The sequence below is a fragment of the Sciurus carolinensis genome, chromosome 14, assembly GCF_902686445.1.
Source record: "Sciurus carolinensis chromosome 14, mSciCar1.2, whole genome shotgun sequence".
Classification (NCBI taxonomy): domain Eukaryota; kingdom Metazoa; phylum Chordata; class Mammalia; order Rodentia; family Sciuridae; genus Sciurus; species Sciurus carolinensis.
The window spans coordinates 83,977,937-83,996,429 of NC_062226.1; the positions used below are offsets into that span (position 1 = coordinate 83,977,937).

The 18,493-nt window shown below is 40.4% G+C and overlaps 1 protein-coding gene across 3 annotated transcripts in view; it reads right to left on the reverse strand.

The window, feature by feature from the left end:
• Window positions 1–18,493, reverse strand: part of Frmd3 (FERM domain containing 3) — a 256,494-nt gene that overhangs the window by 147,300 nt on the left and 90,701 nt on the right. Inside the window, exon 2 of one of the 3 annotated variants that reach the window (XM_047525695.1) lies at window positions 8,916–8,986. The exons of the other annotated variants lie outside the window; for them this stretch is intronic. Within the exon in view, the coding sequence (XP_047381651.1) occupies window positions 8,916–8,986 (71 nt within the window). The remainder of the gene's footprint in view (window positions 1–8,915; window positions 8,987–18,493) is intronic. 3 annotated transcript variants of the gene reach the window in all.

Below are 18,493 nucleotides of genomic sequence, written 5' to 3' on the forward strand. Positions count from 1 at the left end.
CCTCTCATACTTTATGATATGGAACTCTAGGGAACAAGTCACCTATTTCTCCAGGTGCCCAAGAAAAATGGAAGATCCTATCAGTGGGGCATGTTGGGTCTCCTTATAGTCCTCCCTCACCTGGTATCCATACACAAGGGAGAAGTGTGTCAGTCACTGACAAGCAGAAATACAAAGACACACCAAGTCCTTAAATGTTCACAACGATAGATCAGCTCTGTCATCTGCATGTCTGGTGGCTACATACAGCACATGGATCCACTCAAATAAACTACACATCTCCACACTTCAGTGACTCACTCATCAGAGAATACAACTGTGAAAATTCCTGTGATCCATCCTAACCAAAAGCCTACTGAGACTTGTGGAATTTAACAGAACCACACTGCCTGCCCAATCCTTCCTTCCTTAAATTCTCCCACTGTATTGATGTAGATCATCAGAAATACATGACCATAAACCTCAATATTGTAGCTTCTCACAACAGTGCCTTCACTAATCCCTTACTAATTAAGGTGATCTCTTAACTCTCAGCAAGGAGCAACCAAAGAAATAACTATCGAAGACTTCTATCTCTCCTACCAGAATGTGGCCAGACATTGTCCATTATGTTACCCAATGCCTATATAAGACTTAATACTTATATATTAATACAATTAATTCTTCCCAGAAATGACAGCATTGTGGTCCTAGCAAGAATGAGCCAGGCACTCCATGCAAAGCACTGGACTCCTTTTTTGCTTGGAGAATAGATTGTGCTCAAACAACATAACTATATACCACACGCACATAGAAAAAAATATGAAAGATAAATCTGTAGAGACAGAAAAGTAGATCCGTGGTTGCCTGGGGCTGGGCGTGGGAAGGGGGAGTGACTGCAAATGGGTACGAGGTTTCTTTTCTGGGTGATGGAAATGTTCTAAAATTAGATTATAGAGATGGTTGCACAACTCTGCAAATTTACTAAAATATCATTGAATCATACTCTTAAAATGAATAAATTTAATCATATGTAAATTAGACTTCATAAAGCTGTTTTAAAAGAATCATTCTGAGATGGATCATAGACATAAATGTGAAAGGCAAAACAATAAGACTTCTGGAAGAAAATATAGGAGAATACTGCCATGCTCTTGGCACAGACAGAATTCTTAAACCAAACACAGAAAGCACTAACCAAATAAATGAAACAATGATAAAGTGGACTTCATTGAAATTAGAATGTCTGTTAGACAAAGGATATCATTAAAATAGTAAAAATGCAAACAGGGCTAAGAAGAGAGAGATTTGCAATACTTGTATCTGACAAGAGACTCGAATCCAAAATATGTTTTTAAAAATATTCCCATGATGCTGGGCACAATGGTGCATGTAATCCTAGCCACTAGGGAAGCTGAGGCCGGAAGATTGCAAGTTCAGGTTCGACATGGCCAATTTACCAAGATTCTGTTTCAAAATACAAAGGGTGGGGGATGTAGCTCAATGATAGAGTGCTACTGGGTTCAATCCCCAGTACTGCAAGAAAAAATAAAATAAAATAAAATTTTCCTATGAATAAGCAAATAGACGAACAATTTAAGAACAGCCAAGAGACTTGAACAGGTGGTTCACAAAAGAAGATAGGTATCTAATTAGCCAATAAATACATTGACCAGTAGCCAGTATCTCAATTTCTGGTTCTATCTCTAAGGTGTCAATTTGCCTAAAGGTTTTTATTCCATTGTTATATGTATTGATATTTGTATCTACTTGAGTCGCAACAAGAGGCAGATGGTTAATTTAGAGTAATTCAAGAAGGGTTTCTTTCCAAAGAGACTGTTGGTAAGGTATGAGTCAGAGGAGATGCAGGAGAAGAGGTAGGAAGCAGCAGAAGAGTCACCCCACTCACCCACCAGGATGAGGTGCAAAAGGATGAGGTGAGGTCCTGGAACTTGCTGGAGAGAGTTACCTGGAGAAGATGCCTCAGGAAGAATAGTGATCACAGTTCAGGAAGGAAGTTAGCCTGAGGCAATCTCACAGGGAAGAAGCCAGGAGAAAAATATTTAGATCTCACTCTCTGGTGACATCCTGCCTGGGGCCCAGATTGTCAAACCTAGCTGGAAACCAAAGGCCCAGGTCACCCTTATCTCAATGTCAAATATCAGACTTTGGAGCAGAGAAGGCAGAGAGCAGCTCTGGAGAGGTAAGCAGAAGAGGTCTGGCACGTCGCCATAAGCTGCCCGGAATCCTTTTTAAAATACACCAGGAATAAATAATGAATAATAAATAATGAATAATAAATATCACGACCAATAAAACTATGCTCCTGAGACAAAGAAAGAGGAGATACTTTGGAGACAGTCTACTAGCTTTTCATAAGCGATTTGTGAAATAGAAAGAAATGGGGGAAGGTGATGTTCACTATTATATACCCAACCAAGATAATGTCCTGCTTAAGATGTTTTCTATTGATTGGAAATAGAGCTGACTCCTGTCCAAAAGTGAATTAAACAGCCTCAGGAAAAAAAGATATGACTTCTGAGAGAGGGTTGTTCCTGCTCAAACTTAGTTCGGAGCCAGCATCTGGGCATTTGGGGAAGGTTATTCTCACAGAAATGCAGAGTGAACCTTCTCTTTGATGGGTACCTCTTAGTTTGAACAGCCTGTAAGGACCCCCCAGCCTCTCATCATGACATACTTCTTCAGCCATGCCCCTATGAGCCCACTCTTGTTCCTCCTCACTCACCCTTACTCAGCGCTCAACCAGTTTCCATTAGTGCAGGATCCAAGATGTTGCCTAAATTGATTTTCTTAAAAGGTTTTCAAAGTGTCAATGCCAATGCTTTCTTCCCTTTCACAAGCCTCAGTTCCTTTACGTCACAAAGCAAAATCAAGCTGTTCTCTGCAAGGGGCTTCTCTGAACCAGAAATAATCTGGTATATTTATGAATTTACATGTCTTTTTTTCTCCTCCTCTAGAATGAAGGCCCACATGCTTAAGAAGCACAAGAAGGTAAAAATGTAAAGTACTGGGTCTCAAACTTAACAAGCATTCAAGTTGCCAGGACTTGCTAAAACACAGATCACTGGGCCCCACCCCTGGACTTAAGTCTAGGGTGGATGAGGGGGTCCTAGGATTTTCATGCCTAACAAGTTCCCAGGTAGTTTCCTCTTATTACTGTAAGAAATCATCACAAATTTAATTACTTAAAACAACACAAAGTTATTGACTTACAGTTTGGGAATTCAGAATGTTAAGTCCAAAAGGGATCTCACTTGGCTAAAATCAAGTTATCGATAGGACTGTGTTCCTTCCCCCAGCCTCAAGGGAAGATCTTTTTTCTTGATTTCTCCAGTTTTGAGAGCCACGAGACCCACTTCCACCTTCAATGTCAGCAGGGGTGGTCAACTCTGTTTTCTATCTGATCTCTCGGATACTGGTTCTTCTGCCTCCTCTTGCACACTAAAGACCCTGTGATTAACTGGACCTGTCTTGAGGTCCATTTATTAACAACCTTAATTATGCGTACTACCTAAGATACCCAGTGCAATGGGTTGACATAATAAAATATAAATACTTTGGATGGGACACGTTCACTGAACATATTTATTTGGGGGACACCATGAGGTTTCTAGTGGCAGCCAAGACACATAAATCAATGCTAATTTTGAATTTTGTGTTTTTCATTCCTAGAGAATATCACTTTTTCTTTTCTTTTTTTTTTCTTTTTTTTTGGTACTGGGGATTGAACCCAGAGGCCACTGAGTCACATCTCCAAACCTTTTTTTTTTTTTTTATTTTTCATTTTTAAACAGGGTCTGCTAATTTGCTGAGGCTGACCTTGAACTTGCAATCCTCCTGCCTAAGCCTCCTAAGTCATTGGGATTACAAGTGTACTAGAGAATATATGACTTTTTAAATACGTTGCTTTTAAATAAAGTCTAAAACTGTATTTGATTTTGTCTCTTATTATTTTTTTTTTAATTTGGTAAGGAAAGTACCTTCAAAGAAAATATTTGTTAGGGGCAGTTTTATCAGGCATTATGAAGGGTTCTCAGTCTCACAAGTGGGTTACGTGGGAGAGAAGTCCTCTCAGGTTTCATAATCATGACGGTCTGCGGGGTGTAGTGGGGATGCTGGACAAGAAAAATTTAGGAGGCATGCTTCATATTCTTTGTTCATTTTATTTTAACAAACACCTATATCAGCCACCTTAACGCTCTGAGTTTATTTCATTACTGTTGTTGTTATTACTTTTTTAAATTTTCACCTTGTATACCAGTTCTTGGAGGCACTTTTCTTTCCAGGATGAGGGAAAGTGAGTTGAACTACGCCACAAAACCTAAGGTAGAGCATGGATTTTAGAAACCTTGCCTGTTGCCTTCAAGTAAAGGTTCATCTGCAACCTAGGAGAGAAATTTATATCCATCCCCTATTTCTCTTTACACAACAGATCGATGTTTGCCAAAAGCAGTTTCTTTGTGGCTCTGTTCCCAAAATGGTATGTCCAGCTGGCACTTAGCTTCCCACAAGATCATGTGCTCTTGTTATCCTATAAACTCTATTGCAGGAAACGGAATTCTAGCAAGCAGATGGGAAAGCCTCAAGGAGGATGACAGAAAGAAACTGGGAAAGCTAGCAAAGACAAGAATAAACCTCTACATCATCCTCAACTCCCTCAAAAGGCTGAACAGCCCAAAGCAGACCAGTGGGCTTCATGAATGTGGGCATTTCAAGGAATCAGACACTATAAACAAACACAATTATACGTTTGCCTCCTACTACATTATTCAAATTAACAAATATACATATTCCGTGATCATTTCCAAATTCACTCGATGGCAGGATTTCCCAGTAAATATGGTTCCTCAGCAGCTCACCCTTCTGTGTCTGCTGACAGCAAACCTCAAAGGCACTTTTTGGTCTACAAAGACACGGGTCCTCAGCAATGCTGAAATGGTCAGCAGACAATAGTGAAAACAGTTGTCATTTATGGAGGATGTGCCATGTGCTCTACACTCTACACATTCTTGCATTGAATCTTCATTATGGTGCCACAAACGGCTATTACCATCTCTGTTTCTCGGATGAGGAAACCGAGGTGCAGAAAAAGTAAACCATTTGCTCAAGGTTACATAGTCAGGAGTTAGCAGACGAGGATCCCAGCACAGGTTGTCAGTCTCCAAAACCTGTACAAACCAAGCAATGAGCTAGACTTCAAGAAAGAAAATAGCTCTGCCAACCCTTGATCAGTAAGATGACAGCTGTAGTTATTTTTTCTTATCACTGTGAGCTGAGCATTCTTGTCCTTTTCTTTCTGGAGCCAGCATTTACCAATGGCAGAATGGCTTTTTTTTTTTTTTTTCCTTCTACTAGTAAAACTAATGTTTCTGAGTATCACAATTCCCTAGAAAATGTTCTAGAGGCCTTATCTTAAATCTGAGCAGCTAAAGGATCAACTAACACTAAGAACAGATTGCATGATGCAAGTCACAAATGCCATACTCTCTGCCCCAGCATTGAACATACCTATAAAACCACCACAGTTAAACAGGTCCAAGGACTCTCTGAACTCATTTGAACACTTGTAAGTCAGAGGACCCAAGTCCCTAACCTGCCTCTTCTGTCAACCCCTAGGAGGTCCAACAGAAGCCTCTTAATCCTCTGTACATTGAGATGATCACTCCAGTCCCTTCCCACTCTTAGGGTGTAAGTGTGCCTGCATAGTCAGGCAATATTTTAAGACAAAAATAAGTACAAGGAGATGACAAGCTCCCCTATACCTGATGACAAAACATTTCTTAAGGGTAAGCGAAGGTACAACATTGGTCAATAATGTTTCAAGTTTAGAATAAAAATTTGGTCCTATCACATCAAGCTTCATTTCCCTTCAACAAATGGCTCTTCAGTTTCCCTCACCTCAACAGGACCCTGGGGTCACGTGGAGGAAAAGGGGGACAGATGGTCACAGAACTCCTCTTGGAAAAATTTGGGAGCAACCCCAGCCAGAACAGATGTTTGTATCATCACTTAGCTAAGTATCACCAGTGAACAGCTGGGAAGTGTTTTGTGTTGCCAAATCTGATAAAGAGAATTTAAGTTTGGAACAGTGATTAGAGATGATCAGCATGGAAACACAGAAAAACAGTTCTCTTAAAGTTACAGAATCTGCTAAAATCATTTCAGTAACAAAGGTGCTATTTATGTAGTAGACACCCCCAGTTGAGGCCCTGAGACCAGGGGACTAGCGCTTGAGCAAAGGTATAAAATAAAAGTTTCCCAAAGCCTCTTCGGGGGCTGTAATTTAAATGATCTGAACTGCAGTTTGTATGGGTGAAGAATAAAATCAAAAGAGAAATAAAGCCAATAAAAAAAAATCAATGTGGGCTGGGGAGATAGCTCAGCTGGTAGAGTGCTCGCCTCGCAAGCACAAGGCCCTGAGTTCGATCCCCAGTACCGCAAAAAAAAAAAAAAAAAATCAATGTATATATTTTGTAAGCCAGATAAACTGTAGGTAGAACAAAATAGAGAAATATGTCTTCTGATCCTCAGGGATTTGTAAAATAATAGAAATTCAATAGTCCCGCTTATCAGCAGGGAATATGTTCCAAGTCCCCCAGGGAATGCCTGAAACCACAGATAGTACCGAACCTACATATAGATACAGATATAGGTTTAGATACTGTTTTCCTATATGTTCTTATCTATCCTAAAATTAAAGTTTAATATATAAATTAGACACAGTAAGTGATTCACAACAATAACCAACAATAAAATAGAATAATTGTGTGTTTTTTAAGAAAGGTTATGTAACTGTCTCTTTCTCTCTCTTTCATATCTTATTGTACTATAGATCTTAGCAATCTAGCAACTTCTCTTTATTTAAATTTCCAGCATCACTATTCTTGTACTTCAGAGCCATTATTAAGTAAAATAAAGTTACTTGAACACAACTACTACAATACCACAACAATAGATCAGATAACCAAGACAGCTACTAAGTGATTAGTGGGTGGGTAGCATATACAGAGTGGATATATGGGACTGATGATTCATATCCAAGGCATGATGGAGCAGGACAGTACAAGATTGCCATTGAACAGTGTTTGTCAAGAGCGGTTTTTCGAACCTTAATGCGCATTCAAATCACTTGAAGAGTTTGTGAAACTGCAGCTTCTGATTTAGTAGTCTAAGGAGGAACCTGAGACTGCATTTCTAACAAGCTTCTGGTGATGTTGATGTCCCTCACACTGAAAAATTTGAGAGAATTCACAGAAACCCTATTTCAATGCTGGCCTAGAGCTGAATGGCAAATGTTTCTCCTGTTCCAACATATCTTTTACATCCAAATTTCAGTTCTACAGAACAATAAACCTCATACAATATAGAACTTGCTAAAACCTCTTCTCTATCCTACCTTTCTACTATTATAACATGTGGTTTTCAAAAATTCCAGATCTCACAGCAAAATGTACAGAACACTGAATCTATTTGCTACATTATGCTACCTCCAACCGAGGTTTCCTTAACAGAAAGCCTGGTCCCATGTAGTTCAAGCGGCTGTGTTTTCAGAAGATAAGAGCAGTCCTTTTATATTCCTCATACACTAGTGTCTCAAAATAAACAGGCAAATGCAGAAATTCAACATGGCTGCATTAATAAAACACATTTAGAATAACGAAAGGGGGAAGAAAGAAGCCCTCCCATCTTAAAAACAGAATGTTGCAGCATGACAGAAAATCAATGCCAAAAATAAATACCAAATAATGTATTTGTTGTACTGCCACTGTTTCCAAGTAAATAAATAAATGCCTCCATTGGTTTAGTCTTTAAAACAAGGAGAGTTATGTACCTTTGGGGTACATAACTCAACAGTTTTACATTATTAATCAGCATAACTACCCACACAAAGAAGTTCTTGTTATTTTCCCTTTTATAGATGTGAATACTAACTCTCAGAAGAATGAAGAAACCATTTGGGGTTCACCCAAGTCTATTTTGTTTTGCAACTAATATTCTTTTATTGTCCTAGGCTATTGCTCCAACCAGCACTGATACACAAGTTTACAGTAGATGAAAGGAGGGAGACTACACCTTGTCAGCAGAAGAAGTTCTGCAGACTGGTAACCTCCTCTCCCATCTAGCTACTGCTTGCTCACCTACAGGAATGTCTCAAACCCATTTGCCCATGAAAAGATTAACCCAATAATTAAGAGATTTCTGCTAAAAGAGCTGAGGGAAAACATAAACCAATGTATTCATTATTTAATCTTGCTGGTTTTCACAGGATGTACATGCAGCAATCCCAGGTTAAAAGAGACAAATATCCTAGTTCATAGAATAATCATCCAGACCAAATCCAAGAGTGAGCTGCTATCAAGCTATCTCTCATGAGAATGAGTGGCCAGCGAGGGAAGCCTACAACCTGACAACTTGGTGTCAACATGGTCTCACAACCAAGCAACTTGGCTGAAAAGTAAAGTATGAGTGGGGAGAGACCAGGACCAGTAGCTGAATGGTCTCAGAACCAGGGTCATCATATCCCCACCATTCTGACTGGTGACAGTGAAAGGGGAACTCACAGACAACAGGAGGAAGAGGGGGACTGTCAGTCAAACCTGACAGGTGCCCTATTCATAAGCTTTGGGAGGGAGTTGAATTTTCCTTGAAAAGAGAGGGAACCACCAAATAAGTGGCATAATCCAAATTTGCATTTTAGACTATTCTGGAACTTATGTACAGGATGGGGTTAGAAGAGGAAGAATTCAATTCAACAGTTAATCCATAAGAGATGCATGTATGTGTACTCATAAGCGTGAGCAAATGATCCAAAGAAAATTCAGACTTCGGGGCTAATATTAAACCCTCTAATCTTGACCTAATTTAGACACAAAGAAGTTAAATTCTTCCAAAGCCAAAGCTAGCCACCCACTCACATGCTCCTCCTCTGGCAAGGTCTGCTGCATTGTAGAAAGTGGAGCCAAGTCTTCAGGCCAGAGGGCACCATCTGGAAATGCAACGAGTCATTGGCCTCAATAGGGAAACAGTCACAAACAGCTAAGAATCACCAGACAAATATCTACCTCAATTGCTTGAATCATTTGCCTGTTCAACGAACATTTGTTGAATGTATCCTATGTTGTCACTGCAAATGTAAATAAAGATATTGCAGGAAATATTCCTGCCCTCAAGAAACTCAAAGACAGGCAAAGAAGTCTTAATACAGTGCAAGCAGGGTGGCAGCAGTCGGCCCAGGTTCTAAGAGCACAGAAGAGGAGCAGGTGATGCACAAGCTGCATCTTATAATCTTCCAACTCAGCGTGTGGTCTTCCAACTTAATAGCACCCTGCATTATCTGGGAGCTTGCTAAGAAATGCAGAATCTTGGGCCCACCCCAGACCTGCTGAATCAGAATCTCTGTTTTAGCAAGGTCTGCGGGTTATTTGTGTGTTCATGAAAGCTTGGGGAAACCAGACTTAATGGATAAGGATGAGTTATCCAGAGGGAGAGAAGTAGAGGTAAGACATAAGAAACGGCAGAAGCAAAATGACTGGTACGGGAGAGATGGTTACACAATCCCAAAATGCAAAGACCTACAGGCTGGAAGCACAGAACAGGCATAAGATGATTCCAGAAAAAGTTCTGGAAGTGAGTGGAAGAAGACCAGGTAGAGTCTTTTGAGTCACAATACTGAAACACGTCATTGTAGTTGGCAGTGGGTCACTGAGACAATCAGGTGACCCAGGCCAGCTACAAGTTGGAGAGAGCCAAGAGTTATCTGGCATGGACTTGAACACTTGAAGGGAGCTTCGCCCTAAACTCAGACTCCCAGTGCAACCTGTGGAATCAGAACCCCATGGGAGTGGCCTGGGGATTAGAGGCTTGGAAAGCAGCCAGAGGGATCCCACACATCAGGATACCTGATGGGGACACACAGCTCCTATCACTGTAAGTGGTTCAGAGTTACCCTACCTCCCATCGCAATAACCCAAGAGGTCAGAAGACACTGACTTCATTGAATGAAGTCTTTAGAGAGATTGTCCAGGTCACACATCCCTTACGGGCAGAATATAAACACAGACTTGCTTTGTACCTGATCTAGAAACGTAATACATGATGTGCTAATTTGATACTCATTATTCAATACCTGTTATGTACAGGTAGCTATTAGGTACAGGCAATAAACTTACACTCTGTGTGTGTATGTGTGAGTGTGTGTGTATTTATAACTCAATACTTTATACTTTTAAAAAGGTGAGTCTAGGTAGAAAAAAAAGTCAAAAAGCATGAATAGACACTTTATACAAGACAAAACTCAAAAGGCCAGCAAGAATGAAAAGACGTTCAAATGATCAATAATCAAGAATATACTACAATAATAAAAAAAAAAGAATATACTAATTTAAAAAAACAAGATACCATCCCCTACCAGCAAGATTGGCAAACATTCTGAAGTTTAAATTTGACATTTCCAAGGGTTGGTGGGAACTAAAGAAACTAGAAACTCTTGCCGACTGCTGATAGGAGGTGTAAATGAGTACAGCCCCTTTAGAAAAATGTGTTAGTCAGTTTTTTATCACTGTAACAAAATACCTAAGAAAATCAACTGAGAGGAGGAAATATTTATTTTGGCTCACAGTTTCAGAGGTTTCAGTCCATGGTCGACTGATGCCATTCATTGTTTCTGGGCCTATAGTGAGACAGTACACCATGGTGAAAGGGCCAGTGGAACAAAACTGCTCACCTCCCAGTGACTGGGAAGCAGAGACAGTGAGGAAGAGGCCAGAGACAAGCTCTGTAGCTTCCCCACTGCAATGCTTCACCATTGCTTGGAGTTCAGGTGTTCTGTGCATTAAAGCTTCCTTTCAGGCTCCTGTCACTAGAAAGATCCTTCTTGATCCCATCTCTCATCTCCTGCTTGGCAACTCAGCCCCATCAATTATTTACTCCATCTTGAGCTTTGATCTTCTTTGTCTCCCTCATCCTTTGATCCTTCCTCTCTGCCAACAAATGTGTTCCCGATGACATCCTTAAAAATGCTCTTTGCTTTCATTCTGAGGTACCCACAAGCACTGAACTCTTTCTCTGCTACTCCCTTCACCACCTACCTTCTGGGAAAAGCCCCAGCACCTGCCTCACTGCTCTGCATCCTTGACAGCCTCTCATGGTTAAGCCCTATTTTCTCATCCATAAATCTGGAACAACCATGCATCTTCCTGGGTCTCCATCAGATTTCTGCCAAGAAGATGCCAGGTACACAGTGGGAGAGAGCTCATAGTCCTCCACTTATTAAAATGCTTCTCTTTCTCAGACTTCATTCAGTCACTTTTTTTTTTTCCTGGTTCAGGATTTTTGTGTCCCATCTGTCATTTGCTCAAGGATCTCATTCAGTCTCCCAGTTCCAAACCTGACCTCTAATCAGGGAAGCAGATATGGTCAAGCCATATCCAGGCTTGACCTCTCACCTGCAAGCCAACAAGCCCCGTCCAAATTCAACCCCCTTCACCATGTAAAACCCTCCTCACCAACTGCTTCTCCTCACCACAATTTGCCAGGTTCTTAAATGTGAGATTTTGTAATCATCATGAACTTCTTTTTTCCGCATCACTAAGCACTGGCCAAATCCTGTTTATTATAAAACACCCCATGCATTAAACAAGTCCTTTCATCTGATATTCAAACTACCTTATCCCTATGCTTGGCCTCAACACCTCTCGATGAGACAACTTCGAAAGATTCCAGCCTACTCTTTTCTTTATTAGAACATTATAGTTGTACATAGTAGTTGGGTTCATTTTGACAAAATCATACATGCCAAGAATTTGATTTCAAACCCCATTCCCCCATTTTCCCTCTATTCCTCCCTCTCCTATTCTCCTTCCTCTACTCTATTGATCTTCATTCCACTCATTTATTTATTTTTTATTGGTTCTTTCTACTTACACATAAAGGTGAAATTTCCTGTGGCATACTTACATATGCACATAATGCAATTGTTCCACATTTCCTTCCCTCTCTCCTGCCTCCTCCTTGCCTTCCAATCTCTTTCTACTCCAGTCATCTTCCTTATATCTCTATGAGATCCAATCCTCCCCTACTTCTTTCCCTTATTCTACTCTAACTTCCACATGTGAGAAAAAGCGATTGATCTGTGACTTCCTGAGACTCTGCCTACTCTCTTCTTGTTTATCTTATCCCTCGTCTTTTCCTACAAACCAATGCAGCGACCTCCCTATTCCTGCCATTGCCCTCTTCCTCCACAGCCCTGTGTCCAGATAAAACACCAGGATCGATTCCATTTCTTGGAAATTAAGTATTCACTACTAGCTGCCACATTGAGGGGTTTTTATCTGTGCATATAAGTACATAAATCTATGTTATATTGTTTAGATACACACAGATTACAAAGACAACTCTGCCTAATAATCAGAGTAAAAAAATTTAGGCTGTCCATGTCTTATCTGAAATGTTTGGAGCCAGAAGTGTTTCAGATCTTTTTAATATTTGCATATACATAATAAGATATCGGGAATAGACCCAAGTCTAAACACGGAATTCATCTATGTTTCATATATGCCTGATACAGAGTCTGAAGGTGATCTTATATGATTTTTCGGTGTGCCTACATTTTGACTGCAATCCATCAAATGAGGTCAGATGCGGAATTTTCCACTCATAGTGTCATGTTGGCACTCAAAATATTTCAGATTTCAGAGCATTTTGGGTTTCAGATTTTGAGATTAGGGATGTTCAATCTATAATAAACTGACAGACTGTTCCCTAAGCTGTTAAAATTACAGCCATGATAAAAGAAAAAAAGACTTATTTCCAAAAACTTGGTTGATTTTTCTTAAAACTTTCATTTCACATCAAAGAGCCACTAAACATTCACATGTAATTTCCTTTACACTAAAGTTTAAAGCTAGTTAGCCCACAGGTAGCCCCATATCCACACCTTTGATGCTTAAAGTCAGTGTTTAAAAATGAGAAGATTTACAACTAAAAAATAAATAAATAAACAATAATAAAAATGAGAAGATTTTACCTAAAGTCTGAAGAGTTGACCTGTCTTGAAGTCACCTGATCAGGTGACACTGGCTCAGGGTACCATGGCAGGCAGCTGGTTGGGGGAGAATGCAAATGGCTGCTGCTGTGGCCAGCTATCCACTCTGCTCTGTGACCTCATTCAATCTGCAGCACCTGGTTCTTTTAGATCACCTATCTGACCCCAATAAGAATTGATGTTTTGACCCCTAGTGCAAGCAATGAGGTCTTATGATAATTATATAAAATGGCAGTGGAACACTTTAACAAAGCATGTCCTGCAAGCTTACTCTGAGCAACACCTCATTTTAGGGGATCCACTGTCCCTTTATGAACCCACTGAAGGAGCATATTTGTTCCAGATTGTGCAGTTGTAGCCTCTTGGGAATGTCCAACAGCAGGGAATCTTGATAACATCATCCACTTCAGACACACAACTTCCTTCACCCAACAAGACTCCCAGCCATAAATGAATGTGACAGTCATATAATATATTTTCTGGTTTGCAAAATACAAGCAGCACCACATGTGCTTCCAAATGTTTGTTATTCCCTAGTGAATAATTTATTTGAGTACATTTCCAGGAATATGGGTTAGGATGACTTGTTCTGTCCTCCAAGATCATCTTTGTTTTCTTAAAATCTCTAGGACAAAATTTGAATTTATCTCAATTTGTGCTCAGTCTTTTCTTCCCTACTTCATTCTGTTTTTTTTTTTCCATATTCCATTTTAAGTTTTTACTTTGTATTTCACAGGTGGTCATCTCAAACAGCTTTGTGGTTTAACTTCTGTTTTTGCTTTCTTTTTCCTTTAACACTGAAATGAAACATTTGCTGCTTTACTTCCCAGGAGTATCAGTTTTTGCTGAACCTATTAAGGTGTCAAAGGTGTCACTTGCCTTGGCACTCCCTTTTCGCTGATTTGTTGACTCTAAGGCTCTTTTAACTTCCTTGATCTTGCAGCTCCCTTATAATTTTGACTTTCCCAGTTTGGTACCTGCATGTGGTGTTAATTTTTCCATATTCTCACCTCCTGACCAGATCTGACTTCTAGTCAGAAGTTTCCAGTTACCTTTCAGGAATGAGCTCTTATCAGAAGATCAACTCATAAACAAGCTTGCCTGCCAGCAGCTAGCACGGCATGCTGTGGAGAAAGCATGTTCAATGTGGGGCTTTGCCTTATTCTGAGAAATGTGGGATTCTTCAGAAGGAACCTGTAGCAGCTCCAGGCACAGATGATCTCTCGTAGGCACCCGACATCCTAGTTATTAACTGAACCCTTTACCCAGTTTCCTTCCCTAGCTGCATTCCCAAATCTGATGGTGGGAGCGGACTGGCAGGATTGGAATCAAAATTCTTCACTGGAATCCTTCCTTTGCTCCTACCCTCTTGCCGCTGAACCTCTTCCCAGGATGCTAGTTAACTTATCCAGTGGCTGTAAGAGGATGAGCTGGAGTTATAATTTAATGCCATCTCCTCCTGCATAAACTTCCACTGCAGCTCTGGCTTTGCCACTAGGCCATGACCAGCATCTGCCCAGGTCACTGAGTTACCTATGCACCAAGGAATCCAGGAATCCCTCTGGGGAAGAAACCAAAGAGCACTGCCAGATGGCAAGCAGCCACCAGGCTGGCCTGGTGGCCTGGGAGGAATGTGACTGTGTGCCCTTTGTGTGGCTGCCTCCCCACAGCCTGGCTGCCCATGCTCCCAAACAGCCCACTCACATTCCAAGACATTATGTGTGAACCACAGTTAAGACCGCCATCACACCACAGAAAATGCCACCCACTGCCCCAAGCCCTCTGGAATTTTCAGAGTCCAGCAGGTTAAACTTTCAAAACAAAGGTCAGAGACCACATATCCAAAGTCTGAAGAAATGTGTTTGCAAATTCAGTATAAAATAAATAAAAGCTTAGTATGAAAGGATTCCTTTTCATTCCTAAAACATTTATTTTTAAAATTGCAGAAGAAAGCCAACAAGTGCTATCTTAGTGCACTATATTAATAAAGGAGGTAAGTGGAAGTGATCCTCAACTACAACATCAAGATTTGTGTGTTCAGTAATAAAAGGGGAAGCAAGATCAGGGGATGGATTGGTCCTTTCCCCAGAACTGTGCCTTGGCCCTCTCATGACTTCCTCACAGAGAAAATTCATTAAGGACTTGCATCAGAAGTCACCCCGCCAACCCCTCACTCCGGTTACAGTTCTGCAAATTCTCCCTTTATCACCTCCTCTCTAAGATAGCACGGAGTGACCTGTCTGGGACTCCCAGGCTGAAAGACATCCACAGGGAGGCAGAAGATTTCTTCATAAATCTCTTTCCTCAAAGCAAGAGACTTAGCAATTTGCTTTAGCGAACATCAGATTCTTCCAAAACTAGACAGTGAACATTCATTGCTTCTGGCTGGGATTTTCATGCCTTGACCAACACTGGACTCTCCACCACTAGAGCCTCAGGTGAAGTTTGAGGGCACTTCCAGGATGTCATGCCATTGGTCTTCACAGGTCTGGGAGAAAAAAAGAATTTCTCCTGTTCTTCCAGTCACTGGTGTTAGACACAGGAGGACTTCATTATGTATCCTGGCCCTGTGCCTTCTTGGCTGTATAACCTGGGACAAGCAAGATACTTGGCCCTCTGAGTCTTCATTTCCTCAATTGTGAATGGGGGTACATGTCCTACATTAAACAAAAGGGTGCATGTGAAGCACTCAGATTCCACCTGCCCCATGGTATGCAGGAGCCCAATAGACCTCCACTCAACTGTCCCTTCCTGCTTACCTGGCAGCAGAACAGTGGCGTTCCTGGATTATTAAGTCATTTTAATAAACTTTTTAAAGTAAACTCATTGATACCTAAGAAGACACAAGCTATGCTAATCAATACTTCTTTCCCAATGTCTACACTTAAAGCCTAGGGATTCTTGTGGTTTCCAGTAGAGAACATGGGGGTGGAAGAAATGTGTTGTAACATCAGGAATCCAGAGTTTCTCCTTCAAAGAGGCAACTGTAACTAATACAGGATGTTAATATCTGAATCCTTATTTGATGCTCCTCCTGCAGTGCCTCCCAGTTCTGCAGCCACATGTGTAGATGTTGGAGCAATGCTGCTCCCCACAGGGACATGGTTCTATTTCCTCCTAGTCAATATACAGTGTTCAGTGTACTTATGAATGCAAATACCCAGGATCACCCAAGAAAGTCTTGTCCAATCTGGTTTGCAAAAGGGAGACTCTTATCAAGTGGCCTGCTTACAAGTTGGTGCCTCTTCAAAGTGAGGTCTGAAGTCACTGCTAACCAAAAAGCCAGCCAGTGCTGCAGGGAGACTCAGGGATCCAGATCAAAAAAGCTCCCTATGTCTCACTGGGGAGTCATTAGGTCACACCATCCTCCCCCATATCTCAAACACCCAGGAACACTGTCTTTCAGTCATATAATCCTTGGTGTGAATTATTTTAATATACATAGCTTAATAAAAAACAAAAATTTCAATGAAAGAGTGTGTTGTGTTGTATTGTTTGGGGACAGAGGGCAGGGCAGAATTATCATAAACATCATTCTGGTGATTCACAAATTTCTGAAAATGGCCTAAAAGGTTTTAAAATGGAGATTCCTTCATTCATTCTCAGATTCTGATCAAGCAAATCTGAGGAGGAAACCACCTAGCTACATTTTTTTAACAACCCTCTGCCCCAGTGACTCTGATGTGGTCCTCAGATCATAACATAAAGAAACTGAACCAGGCCGTGACACCCTAAAAATCTCCAGAATCTTAGAACTTGGCTTAAGACAAAAGTTAAATCCCCTAAAACTAATTATTAGGAAAAGAGAGCCTGGAATACAGACATATTCAGGAATCAGAGGCAAGGAATTCCTGATGTACCAATGACTCTCTGGCAGCCAGGCACACACTGATTTCTCCTCCAAGGTCCTCACCTCACTGACTCTAGCCCACTCTGTCTCTGCTCCTGCAATCCCTCTTCTAAAATTCTGATCTCAGACACTGGATCTGCAGTATCTCCTTGAGAATAAGTAATTCCAAAAGTAAGAGATGACCATGGAAATCCATGAAAACTGTTTGTCATTCTGTCATACTAAGGGGTCAGATTACAGCTCCTGAAACATAATTAAATAAAGTAATTGACATGCGAAACTGTCTGCACAGCAGGAATTACAAAGGACTCCAGGGGCTTCACTTTATTTAGCTTTTTGCTAAATAAGAACCTAGTGTGTCTGAATTAATCACACCGTTTTCTTTAGTGAAATCTAAATTAACAAGATGGGGGGGTGGGATGTGCCTGTGCACATACAAGGGATCAACCTATTAGCAAAGAAGATCTTGCTTCAAGAGGCAATGAAAAGATAAAGTGAATTTTAAAATTCAAAAATAAAAAATGTTACTGCTTATAAACTTAAACATAAAATGGTCATTTCCTATATGGAAGCTGGTTACTTCACAAGATTCACTTAAAGCTCTATCCTGGACCTAGACAAAAACACAGTTTTGTTTTTAAATTATGCCCTCCCCAAAATAGCCATGCCATTTAAAGATATACATTTTTATTCTGTGGCTGAAGTTTTCCAACCTGAAGCAAGAGGGAGAAAAATAACACGAAAAAGCCAGACAGAAAAAGAATATCAATACAGATGGTTTACCTAGGAGCCAGCATCCCTGAAAATAGTCACAACATACCACACTGGAAAAAAATAAGGATGAAGCAAACAGAGACAACCCAGAAGCTATAGGAGCCCATGAAATAGCTAACCATTCAGAGTAAATAGCAACCAAGAGATTGGAAGCCTGTTTGGATATTGACCACAGGACACCTTTCTACAATGGTTTCGTCATGCATTATCAAGAAAAAATATCCAAAATTTGGAAATAAGGCAAAAAATATGACTAGATGCTCTTTTGAGGTCACATAGAACATTGTCTAACAAAGCTACATAAGGGACACCTGATGTTTTAGGGATGATAACTTGGCTAAAGTTAATATTTATTACTCTTTAGGGTCTATACTGTATCATTAGATATTAACTCATATAAGAGTGAAAAGGTGCAAATGATTTCTGTTCCTTAGAAGAAATAACCCAAAGTTTACAGTGTTCTCACCTCACCATTTTATTTCCCTGTTAGATCTCAGTAAATCTTGTACTGGCATTACTTTGTTTCACTGACTATATATACTTACCATACTCACCTTTGAACCAGCTTTGCCATCCTGCTGGTTCCTCGTTAATAGGCTAAGTAAATCTTGGACACATGCACACTGTATATTTCTATGATAGCCATACTTTTAAAATTATTGAAAACATACATTTCTCACCTGATCCATCTGGAAACAAATGCCTACTGAGTTTTCTGCCACTGAAATCCGAGCTTGACAATTATTTCCAAAATACCATGATGCCTAGGAGTTTCCACTGGACTCACAGTTGTCATTACCTCTGACCACAATCACAGTGGTTCCTCC